Source organism: Pagrus pagrus, assembly GCF_965226575.1.
Source record: "Pagrus pagrus genome assembly, chromosome: 6".
Taxonomy (NCBI): domain Eukaryota; kingdom Metazoa; phylum Chordata; class Actinopteri; order Spariformes; family Sparidae; genus Pagrus; species Pagrus pagrus.
Window position 1 is genome coordinate 26,032,455 of NC_140190.1, and position 12,549 is coordinate 26,045,003.

The 12,549-nt window shown below is 37.6% G+C and overlaps 2 protein-coding genes across 2 annotated transcripts in view; both read right to left on the minus strand.

The window, feature by feature from the left end:
• The window catches only part of znhit6 (zinc finger HIT-type containing 6), a 33,121-nt gene extending 23,373 nt beyond the window's left edge, over window positions 1–9,748 (minus strand). The window contains exons 1-5 of the mRNA XM_084354665.1: window positions 9,557–9,748; window positions 9,098–9,163; window positions 5,300–5,406; window positions 5,013–5,098; window positions 1,534–1,637 (exon numbers count right to left, since the gene is read on the minus strand). Coding sequence (XP_084210791.1) covers window positions 1,534–1,637; window positions 5,013–5,098; window positions 5,300–5,406; window positions 9,098–9,163; window positions 9,557–9,672 — 479 coding nt within the window. The 5' untranslated portion in view covers window positions 9,673–9,748. The remainder of the gene's footprint in view (window positions 1–1,533; window positions 1,638–5,012; window positions 5,099–5,299; window positions 5,407–9,097; window positions 9,164–9,556) is intronic.
• A 1,217-nt stretch (window positions 9,749–10,965) lies between these two features.
• The window catches only part of col24a1 (collagen type XXIV alpha 1 chain), a 97,192-nt gene continuing 95,608 nt past the window's right edge, over window positions 10,966–12,549 (minus strand). The window contains exon 60 of the mRNA XM_084354428.1: window positions 10,966–12,395. Within this exon, the coding sequence (XP_084210554.1) occupies window positions 12,249–12,395 (147 nt within the window). The 3' untranslated portion in view covers window positions 10,966–12,248. The remainder of the gene's footprint in view (window positions 12,396–12,549) is intronic.

Below are 12,549 nucleotides of genomic sequence, written 5' to 3' on the forward strand. Positions count from 1 at the left end.
TTAACTCCTTTTTAGTCAGAGTCCTCCGGTAGTTTACAGATCGACCATTTAACTGGGGTAATAACATTATGGAGAAGATGCACTGCAGCTGCACAATTATGGTTTGTCTGCAGCATGGAATATGGTCCTGTTGATCCTCAGCAAGAAGAGTGCATGTGTGGGCCTGAAACTGAAAACATCTGAAAAGGGCCAACAGAATGGCTACAACTTACCAACATGAAATGGTCTCATGCTGAAGAGTGCACGGTTGTGAAATTCATCAAAAACCACAAACAACTCAAGGATGTCATGATGGCTGAATCTACCTAGAGAAGATGGTTAACCTCAAGTGATTTCAGACAGACACTGTTGTGCTATTGTATTTTCACTGCCACATACCAGACTGCTACAAGATAACCTGAAGAGAGCGAGCTGCTGTTAGGGCTTAACAAGAGTGCCATCCTGTGGTAAAGGAAAACATCACTAATCAGAAGCTCATTTGGCTCCAGACTAAAGCAGGACTGACTGTGACGGAGTGTATCAACAGTTTCAAACTGTTTGGGTGACAGTTTAATCAGAGCTGCTCTGACGGGAATCCAAGCACCCAGACTTGGTGTTGTATTATTATTATTACTTGTGTTTGCACGACCGTATGTTTGTGTTGAATTGAATTAAATTAAACTACAGCTGCTGTTAAACTGAAATAATTTGTAGCTCTTCTACTCTGCAAAAATAGCTTTGTCAAACTGCAGCTAACACAAATACTAATATTCAGTTTTAAGTCAAAATTACAGAAGCCCTAAAGGGCCATGCATTCATGCATTTTATTTCCTCCGTTTTCTCGAGATCTCGAGTTATTATCTCGAAATAACAACTGCCGTTTTCCCGAGATAACGGGATAATTTTCTCAAGATCTTGAGATAACGAAACTATGTTTTCCCGAGATAACCATATAATTAATGCAAGATCTTGAGAAAACAAAACGATAGTGTAGTATATTACATCATTGCAGGAAACATCATTCAGTGTAGCAATGTCAGAGGAGCAGGAGCATATCGATCACCGTGTCACACATCTTTTCAATCAAGGCCTGACACAAGCTGAAATAGCATTATGCCTTGCTATTACAGATAATATACACATTAGTGTGCGTAATCTAAAAAGACGGTTAGCAAGGCTTCAGCTATATCGGCGGTGCAATCTAAGTGAGCCTGATGACGTCGTTTACTACATAGCTGACCAGCTACGAGGTCCCGGGCGTCTCCATAATCTCAGGCCTATCATATCACAGTCATTATCTTGAGATCTCGAATTAATTATATGGTTATCTCGGGAAAACAAAGTTTCGTTATCTCGAGATCTCGAGAAAATTATCCCGTTATCTCGGGAAAACAGCAGTTGTTATTTCGAGATAATAACTCGAGATCTCGAGAAAACAAATTAAATTAATTCGTTATCACGGGAAAACGGGAGGAAAAAAAATGTATCAATGTATGGCCCTTTAGGGCTTCCGTACAAAATACATCATCTGTATCTGAGTTATTTCATTCTTACTTTCCAAAGAAGACGGTGGAGTTTTCTCTGCTCCTTGTGAAGGTGACAGGGAGGAACCTCAAGATGATGTTCATCTTTCTGGCATTGGATGCCAGCTTCTTTGCCTGGAAAACAGAAAAGTATAGATGGTTCAACACAATATAACAGCAAAAGTATGATTATCCATTCTGTTTAAACCTGGTTACACTGCAGAGTTGCAGATACAAATTTGACTACTAATATTATCATTATTGTACTATTTGTAGAATTAGACTGCAGTGGTGGCTTTGTAGGATTGCATGACTTGCGTGATCCAGACATTTCCAATTATTCCAGAGCCATGTTGTGAATTCCAAAATTCCCAACATGTTGTTATATAACGAAGGATTCAGCTTCAACCTGTATTTGTTGGCATTTGGCCTTTAAAAAAAACACATTTTTACTGTGGTCAAAAAACAGTTTATCCTCCCACCTGCAATACATGAAGGGAGGCACGCACCTGCAAAGAGCAATCTCACAGCATAATAAATAAATAAATTATATTTATATAATCAGAATCCCAAAAAAACTACTGAGACACTAACACCATTAATATTGAGGATTTCTTTTTCGCACATGCACATTAGTTTAGTTTTATTTGTAAACTGGTTTCAGCTCATCAAATGTGAATATTCAATGTTTGTGTTTGGACTAACAAAAAAAATGTGATTTATGCTCACTTTGTAGATTAATGTGCATTTTTACTATTTTCTGACATTTTATTGACCATATAGCTTCGAAAACAAATAATAATTAGATTAACTGATACTGACTAGAATCATTAGTTACAGCTAGATATGGTATGTACAACACTATCAGAGTATACTCTGTAAAGAGTAGTTTTACAGAAAAATACTGACAGTTATGACACAGTTAAGTCTGGTTTAACAGGGTCAAAGCAGATCTCGATTCATAACACCAAGCAGAACAACCCAGCAGTCATCAGACCTTTAATAAAGATCTCACAGCAGCATACTTCAGTCAAAACAACGGTTTAGTGAGACAGGATGTAACAGAGAGCTTCTATTCTTAGCTCTGAACAGATTTGATGGGACCACAGACTTGCTGGCATTCAATCCAGTGGAAAAGTCAGTGGGGGGGGGGGAATCTTCTCTCAGAACAAATGGGTCTAAATATTAAACATCTGTTCTGCATCAATAAATCCGGCTGTGCAACTTTCATTAACAATTAAACCAAAGATGACCTGAACTTCTCCTTACCGGCCTCATCTAAATTAGAAAAGACAAGCGTTTCCATTCTGGCACTCATGTAGCTCCTTCATGACTTCAGATCCGCAGGTAGTGAGAGACAGTCAAAGAGATTTATTAAAAGTTAAGGCTATACAAGGCTAATAGCAGATTACTGCAATTTCAATGTTCTGGTGGAAACAAATCCCACAGCTCACAATGTGCCGAGTCTTTATCTCTTGCTGAGAATGAGCCTCATTATTTTGATTGATTTGTGACCTCTGAAGCAGTCACTGCCTGTAAACATCTCATAAAAGAACATGCTTTACTCCAAGCTATCAAATATCTCTGGTGTTGTCTTGTAGTTGTAATAAAGGTGAAAGCTGGCAAGGAAACTGAATCTTACATAATTGAATGTCTGTGGTTTGGAGAAACAGCAGTAAGCATTGCACAACTACAGACACAATTTGTATGAGTGAAGCAATAAAACTACAAAAACACTTAGATGATGGTGAGTCTCCTATGGTAAAGCTAGAGTTTTATACTAGCATTGTTTTCAACTTGGGATTTTTAAGTTATGTCTATCAGATATCTCACTATACTATATAAAAATGGATCACTGACCAGTGACTGCTAGTTTTGGTTCAACTCAAGCTGTCATTTTCTGTAGTCTGTTGTCCAACAGGCGAATTAGGTTTCCAACCTAACGTTAGTGAAAGTGTTGTTGCATCAAACATGCATTTTAGATGATGAGATGTAAACGCTTAGAAATAAAATCATGAAAACAAGAAAATTCATTGTATGCAAGTAACGTGACACAGGGGTTTTCTACACACATATAATGCAACATTGTGATTGGTTCTAAAAAAATGTTAGCCTTATATTCAAGGCTGATATTAATCACACTACTTAAACAGAAATGTTGGACTTAAAGTTCAGATTGATAACATTTTTATGTAGACAAATCATTTTTAGAAAGTATTTATATCTACAGAGCTTTAAGAAAGGTGCAGAAAACCGTAAACAGTAAAACTCCTTCACCTTTACACCTACTCACAAACTTATTACACAAATCACAGATGTATTATGACTTCAAAATGCTCTTCATTGTAAGAGAGCTTCAAAAGTATCTTATAAGTGAGTCTTAGATGACTCCAGCACACACCCTCTGAACCACTTGTTCCCAGTTTTTGCTTTTTTCAGGTTTACAAAAAACAAAAACAAAGCCAGAACTTATTTTGTCTTAAATCATTTTTTATTGTGTGCACTCATAAATGTGGTGCTAAAGTCTCCTTGTTTGGTTTCTCCGATGAACCTCGTCCACCAGCAGCAGAATTTCTGCCTGATCTGTATTATTGGTTATGAATATTCAATATGTTGCTGAACTTTAATATCCTACTCTTGCTATTTTTTTTCCTGAGTTGTTTAAATTGTTTTGGGTTTTTTTTTCTTTCTGTGAAGCACGTTAAGCATTCTGTATCGGTATTATTGTTGCTATAATTCACTTTCAGCAAAAACCTTTTTCACTCTTGTGTCGTTGCATTGGCTCTTTATATCATACTTAGTAGTTTGATAAGTACTGGCTCTGGTCTCAGGTGGTGTGGTCAGTGTTGGGTCAGGGTGTTCTTACTTTGGGTGAAAGTGTCTTAGTTTGTTAGAGCTTTTAAATCTCCCCGTATTAACTTTCAATTTATCTGTGATAGATTTCTCAGCACTCAGGAGAGCAGTCTTGGCTGAACAGTTATGAACTGTTGCCTTCTGTTAAAGCTAACACATGAGCAGTAATGACAACGATGAAGAGAGAACCATCTGTTTTTGGTTCTTAAATACCTAAACAGTTCACGCTGAATTTCAGGAACAACTACTTCTGAAGAATACCTTACATAATGATGTGGGAATGGTATGTTCACACATACAGCATATTTCTATTTCAGATGGAAAGACTTTGAAATCTTTTAGCTTAATCTTGAAAATGATTCACCAGCTGAAAAACAATAGTTTTGGTAATGAACCAAGACTTTTTTAAACATTTTAAATTCTTACTTTACTTTTCTTAGCATGTTACCACCACCTGTTGATTATCGGGATAGTATGACACCATGGGTAGGACCGTCTATCACGTCACTTGGTTGTGTGTGTGCATGTGCATGAGATAAACACAAAGAAAAAACTGATTCACAGAGCTGCTAGAGGTCAAAAACTTCACAGGGAACCTTTAAGGCAGCCTACCCAACATTAAGAACACAAGATAGTTTAATCTGTAAATGTAAGTACCTTTGAAGTGGCACGAGGAGTCCGGATCAGATTGTCTCTGTTGGCACCATCAGCAAATCGTCCTGTATCCTCCAGAAACCTGTAGTCTACAGTACAGATAGAGGACACATTGTGATACCACTCATTAATAAAACACCCTGATGTTAGCGCACATATATACTGCAAACCATGTCAAAAATAATATCCTTAAAATTCCACAGTGTCTGTGTGTTAGATTAAATACTGCAAACAGTATTCTTGTCATATTCAGTTTCTCCTTAATGGGAAGGCGTAAAGAAGATGCTCACCACTGAGAAGTGCCATTTCATCAAAGTGTGAAAGGGGCACAAAGGTCGTTTTATCTCTAACTCCACTGCATCCTGAATCACCCTTGTGTTTATTCACACACTGCAAGCTGCAAAATAAACACAAACAGAATTTGTTAGGTAACATTTATTTCTTTAAAAGAATTTGGTTTGGCAGCATTTCAGCTTGTTCAGACAGTCAGACTGGTCTGCTAAATTGAGACTGACAAATATGAAACAATAGCAGACTGAACCCAGACTAACTGAAACAAATAACTAGCCGGCGGCTGCAGGTGGACAAACACGGCTGGATTTCCTCCATTATCTAACGAGGTTATCATCATTCCAGAAAGATTTTAATATCTGTGAGCTGAGAGAAAGATCCAGAGAAAACAAGCTGCTTTCCCTGATTCTGATTTTTGTGGACGAAATCCGTCAGCTGCTATCCGAAACATAAACACAGCCCCAAAAGAAGCTGACGCTATCAGTGCTCCATGTCCTTCCAAATGCCGACACCATCACAAAAGTTAGACCAAAGGTACTGTGAAAACAAATATTAACAAGAAAACTGGATTCACCACAGTACAGCTGTCAAATTAATTAGATTGTCCTTTCTGCCAGGAACAAAGTGTCACCAATTAAAACAACCAAACAGGGATGTCCAATACAATTATAAACACAGTAAAAGAGCACAATACAACACAGCTAACAGTTAAACTAGCCAGTAATTAAACAGCTAACCTAACCCTGCATAGAATGTTGGATTAGCGACACATTAGCATGAGACAGCTAGTTTAACATCTAGTCTGGTTAGCAGTACAGTGATAGAAGACAAACTAAATTAACAAATCACAAGTCAATAACAAAATGACTTTTTGCTAACTATAAATGTAACGTTGTGAATGATTCTTATAATAAGCTGTTACCAGACTCTTACTACCTGTAACCGAGTATTTTCATATCATCATAAAGCTACTTTTATGAAATGACTATTAAATGGATAATGTTTCCAGCACCTGCTCACCTGCACTTCTGACTGAAACATCTTAAAATAAAACATTTCTGAGGCTTATGTGATTATTCAAAAGTGCCAGTACTGGCTTTCAGAAACATCTTACAAAAACACATTAAAAAAACCTTTAATCCCATTTGCAGGCACTTGCTGAGAGACAGGTATTTGGCCAGAGTCAGACAAAGAAAGTATGTAGAAGGAATGCTGAATGATGCCCAAAAACAACAGGGAACCATGACAGAGAGGGAAAGGACATCCCCAAGTGCCCTTTGATAAATCTTAATGAAATTTTCAGGTATGACCTTCAATATGTCATTAAGTACTTGAAGGTTAAGTCATAAATGCTTCAGCATCCACAGAATTCGAGAAACAGGCCTTGGACCATTAGTATTGCCGGGGGCATGTTGTTGCTGGACGTGAATTAAAGTAAACTTCAGTTAGTAAAAACAAAAACTCGGCAACGAGTCAATCATAAATATTAAGTTACTGCATGCAAAGGTAGAACAGGTTTTATTAATGTACTTTTTGGGAGGATTTTTGGTTTTCTCATCATAAAATGCTGAACTTTTTCTTTGTGATATCAGACACAGATGGAACTGAGCTTTTATGCCCCATTAACTAATATAATCTTATCAAAGAGAGAGAGCAGAACATCAAGGGGAAAAAACAGCAGAACTCATGTGATTTATGCAACCTTACTGCAGTTTTAACAATATAAGCAAGTATTTGTCCCTGATGACTTGATGAATGGTCGAACATTCTGGGAAAACCTGTCTACAATCATGCACTCAGCTAGTAAAACTATCCAATGCCATGGACAGAAGGAACTAGTGCAATATTTCATGTGAATATAGCATAAAAACTGCCAACCCAGTAGTGAAGTCAAGAGTTTGTTCTTGACTATAGTCCAATACACACACAAATGTATTCTCTTAAGGACTTCACAGGCCACATCTTTTATTTTTGTACCCATTCCTCCCACATCTTACCTCACATGTTACATAACTTTAGACTCACAGAGAGATTGTTTGTAAGCACCTGGGGAACATCGGTTTCGAACTAATCAAAGCGCTGGGCCGGCCAAAGTTTTACTTTCTTTCTTCTTTGTTTCATAACGACCTGGCGTTTCTTTTATTTGTGTACTCTTTTCGCTTTTTGCTAACAGGCTCATGAGACACCTGGCACTGCTGGCACTGCTAAAATGTAATATTGGGGTTTCAAGCATGCTTGCCAACCTTGAGGAATCAAAAATTCCAAGGATTTTAAAAACCAAAGCGAAGGGCTGAGGGCGTCTCCCAGAAGCATCTATTAGAGTTACAGAGACTAACTTTCTTGAAAATAACAAAATAAATAGTAAAAAGCGACAGGATTATGTTAAATAATTTAAATCTTACTTTAAATTCTCAGATAAAATGCAGAATAATTAACCCCTCTGTTGTGAACTTGTGCAGCCTGTGACACCACTGCCCTGTTTGTCAGCCTCTACATGGTGATGGATGTCAGTGCGACCCTCGTGATCGACAGAAATATCAGCATGACAGATTTTACCAAATGTACGCCTCTTTCCTTCCTAAAATTTTCCATAAGAACAGAATTCTTATTCTTTTTCTTTTCCATTTCTTTGTGTGTCTGTTACTCAGTGAGGAGGACGAGGGGCAACAGGAAAGCAGACTACACACTGTACAGTCTCAGGAACATGTCGTGATCACTACAACTGGAAAAAAAGTGTGAAAATTTGTCAGAAATCAGGAGGAACACAGGAAAATTGTGACCCTGGGGGGAAATCAGGAGAGGGCCATGAAAAACAGGAGCCTAGTATGGGTTTCAAGCACATAACAGACAGAATATAGGTGCCTCTATGGGTGCATGTAGCCTAAGTTCACATGTTAAATGATATTGGTTGTCCTTAACTTCTTTGGAGTATTTATATATATGAGCAAAATATGACTTTATGGAAATCAAGCATGACTTTATAAAAATAAAGACTAAAGACTATGGACAAAGTCATGTAACATGACATATTATGTAAATTAATTAATGCAGCAGTTCTCATCCTTTGTTTTGCAATATGAGGGCATGTCATGGGTTATACTTATAGCCTACGTATCAACATGAGTAGGAATCAGGACAAAGCCTCCAGCATTTACCTTCTTCACTGGCTCATTATTACACCACAAAGATTGCATAAATATAAACCTGAGATATCAAATGTATGTTTTAGATGTGGTATAGAGGAAGGCTTCCCCTGGTCATGAACGAAGCTTAATACATTCTGACACAACTTCAGTGACCTTATGAGTAAACTTATAGGATTTACCTTCTCGTTGGATCCACAAAGTTGCTTAGTGGAGAATTTCACAACCATTTGTGCACATTTAAGAAACTTCCAAAGAGGATTTTAGAAATAGCCTTGTGCATAGCAGTGACATGAGGTCTGATTCCTAACTTTTTTGGAAATTAATAGCTGAATTACACTTGAAAAGATCACAAATTCTCTTATACCTTTCTGAAGACTTATCTTTATGGACGCCAAGTCAAGGCCTATATCAGATTTGATATAAAATAGCAACCAGAATCGATACACAATTAATCGTCAGAATAAGTTAGGATTGTTTACATTGCCTTTCCTTATTTTTTTTATGTTGTATTCAATATGATTAATAAATATTCATTTATTTTGTTAATTTGAACTGATCTACTGCCTACTCCTTTTGAGTGAGGTCCTTTATAGTGTCTAAGTGGGTGGGTCAGGGATCTGGAGCCATGTTTTGTGAGTGTGCGAACCTCACCTGCAAGTGTGGGCCTGACAGGCTGGACATGTGTACTTCGCCTCCTGTGATCCACAAACACCACAACTGCAGGACAGACGACATGTCAGCATGGAGCATACAAACTGTTCAGAGTCAGACTGAAACCAACCGAGACAGGATCAACAACATGGACAGAAAGGTGCTTTAAACAACCCACATGCTGAAATACAACATAAGAGAAAAACATTACAACTTCTACACACATTTGAGACATTCAGCTGCTGTAAAATGTACTCTCTGTACCTTGAGGGTAACTTCGCAGCTATCGTTAGCACATGACACAACCTTGCGGTTTTCATTTAGTATTTGTGACATCTACAACTCTTAATATCTTCAAGATATACAACAACTACAACTGTCACAACCGGGAACGTGTTAGCAAACACGAACCTGTTAGCTAAGTTCAGTTAGCAGTTCGCTGCTCAGTTAAAAACGTACCTGGAGAGAGAAATCTTTCTTTTGCTCGCTCTCAGCTCTTCCTCCGGGCCGTCTTCTTCTACGTGGCTCTCTACAGTTGACATTATGCCTGTTGTTGGTAAAATTAGAGAGTTCATTACAGGAGAAGTGAAGGCACACGTTGGACACCAGCAGCGGCACCAAAACAAACCCTCTTCCGCCGGTGGACACAGGCAGCACGTGGAGGTGAGTTCCGGTTTGAATCCTGCTCGTTGGCGCCCCCTGGTGTCAGAGGAGGGAACTGCAACGTCCTCCAGCGGTATAGTAAAGATGCTGTCAGCACTGAACTGTCACTTATTGCTCTGTTTACAGATGTTGATGCGTCTTTCCTTTTTAAACATAGCACAGAAACAGTCTCTCATCTTTTTTTTGACTGTGAAATGTCTCAAAGAAGACTGAAGAGACCTAAAGTCTCATTTTTTTTAGGCTGCTAACTCTGTTCACTTTGGAAGCCCATTTATGCCCATTATTTTATTATGTCAATAAAGTTGGATCAAAAAGTCAAAATTATGAAAAAAAATCGAAATTATGACATTAGAAAGTCGATTATGAGATAAAAAGTCAACATTTATCTCATAATTTTGACTTTCTATCCCACAATTATGACTTTTTATCTTATAATTTTGACTTTTTAAAATCTCATAATTATTACTTTTTTCCCCTCATAATTTCGTTTTTTTTATTACATGACCACAACTCACCATGGGAATATATAAATTATTTGTATCAAAGCAACGTTTCATCATTTTTTTTCTCTAACTGGCGGAAATGGGCTTCCAAGTTAATCTTCTAACCTTAAATATATTGTTTGTTACTATGATGCAAAATGTATTATACTTTGCTGAAGTTCCATCTTAGGTTTCATCTTTTCTTCTAGGACTAAATTTTCTTTCTTTCTTTCTTGTTTTATTTTTAATATCTGTACTTTATGTTCCTTATACACATTTGCTTTGCTTACATTTGAGCTGCAAGTGCTGCCCATTGTTTTAACCCGAATTCTTTGCATATTGTTCATGTTCTCAGGGGTCCAGGTATCAAACTGCCTCTTTAACCTCTAGGCCACCACCAATCTCATTAGATTCTGGCTATTTTACTTCCCAACATGTCAACACACATGTGGGTGTTTCTTATTTAGTTTATTTCATAGTTCATTTAGTTAAATTAGCCATATTTAATTAGATAATGTCTCATTTTCATAGTTAAACATAACATTTAGGAAAACTGCTCATACAGGTAGACAATTGTCTAAGTCTAAGTCTTATTCAACTAAGGAAGTTTCATGGTAACATCCATATATTTCTACCCTAGTTCCCTGTGGTGTGTTACCTTAAGAGTAGTCTGATCCAAACATTCCGTATAAGCTTTTAAAAAAAAGTGCAGAACCATTTGTGGATAAAATGTTCCATTTATTTGACAACTTTTTTATTATTTACACATTTGCATCCAACCTTATCCTCCACAAACTTTATATAATTACACTTTGTTCAAGGTAATATAAGTTAAGAATATGATGACTGTGTTTTCTGTGTATTCTGACTCTGGCTTATTGTAGCTGCCAGTCCACCAAACCACCACTGAATGAGCTGAAATAACAGTATGATACACGTACAGTCACAGGTGTGAACACACAAACACACCTTTTAAACATAAATACTTCTTTAGACTGAGCTGTGGTTGACCAAATAGTTCTCTGAGAGTATAACTTACTGCGGTACAGTAATGTGAACAAAAAAAACCAAAAAGGATATAAATAAACATACAGTATGCTGTCAATATATACACAGGAAATGTAAAAACTCACTGATGACTCATTCTGTTGCAGCACCAATGATAGGTTTCCCCTGAACAACCTACCAAATAAAAGAAAAAGCTACAAAAAAAATATGTAGTGTATCAAAAAATGGTTCATAAATTAGAAATGACCAAATCAACATAAGTACTTAAACAACATAACAAATCTTTATGTAACCGGTACATACAACACAGAGGCAAAAAAAAAAAAAAAAGAACTAACTTGACATTAGCAACTATTCTAGGAAGCGAATGAGCAGGTAGAGGTAGAGCACCATCCGTCAAGATGTACAGGTCCAACTGGGCAGGACCGGAGACAAAAACATCATGAAAACAATGTAAAATAAAGCCTTTGATCGGAAAATGAAATATTTAAAGCAGTCACACATTATCCACATGCTATTGCACTCATAAAAACCGTTAGTTAGACAGTGCTCCTACAAAGAGGCCTGTCACGCTCCTTCGGGTTAGGCCTCTGCTTAGGATGGTCTCGGCGTGTTTGGGGGTGAGAAGGAGGTGTGAGTTTTGGATCGGCTGCTGCTTAGTGAGGCCCCGCCCTCTTATCAGGAAGTAACATCGGTCCATATACAGCCAACCTAAGCACCGTTTGACTAACAATTATTGACAAAACATACTTTACACAAATATCGATAAATATTGGTATACACTGTTCTCCTTTGGGCTCCGTAGCCTGGATGTTCCACAGAGAGATCTTCCATCTTGATCTGCCTTCGGTTGAACCTTTGTTGTTCTGACAGGTCTCATTAACGGTTTCCATGACAAAGTCTGATGGACACTCGCTCTTTGGTAGGCAGCCATTTTGTGTAAAAGCCTTATATTCTAGTAGCTCATGTAAGTAGGCTACATGAAGGTGATGTTGGTGTCAGAGGAAGCAGACTGGACCGATTTCTATATGCCGCTGACTATTGGGTTGTGATGTGGGAGATTCCTGTATGTCTACTATAGGTAGCTGACGACTATCCTGAGTGTGGAAGAAGAATTGTGACTGGTGCCAGCTGCCATCTTGGATCTGAAAGAGGATGAGTGGAGAAGAAAAAAACAAGAAAGATAGAAAACATCATTCAAGTGATTCATATTCCAGTCACAGTCATAAATATTACAAAATGTGTTTGGAAATAAATTTCAATTTTTTTACTGAAATCTAAGTCTCACATACAGTGGTG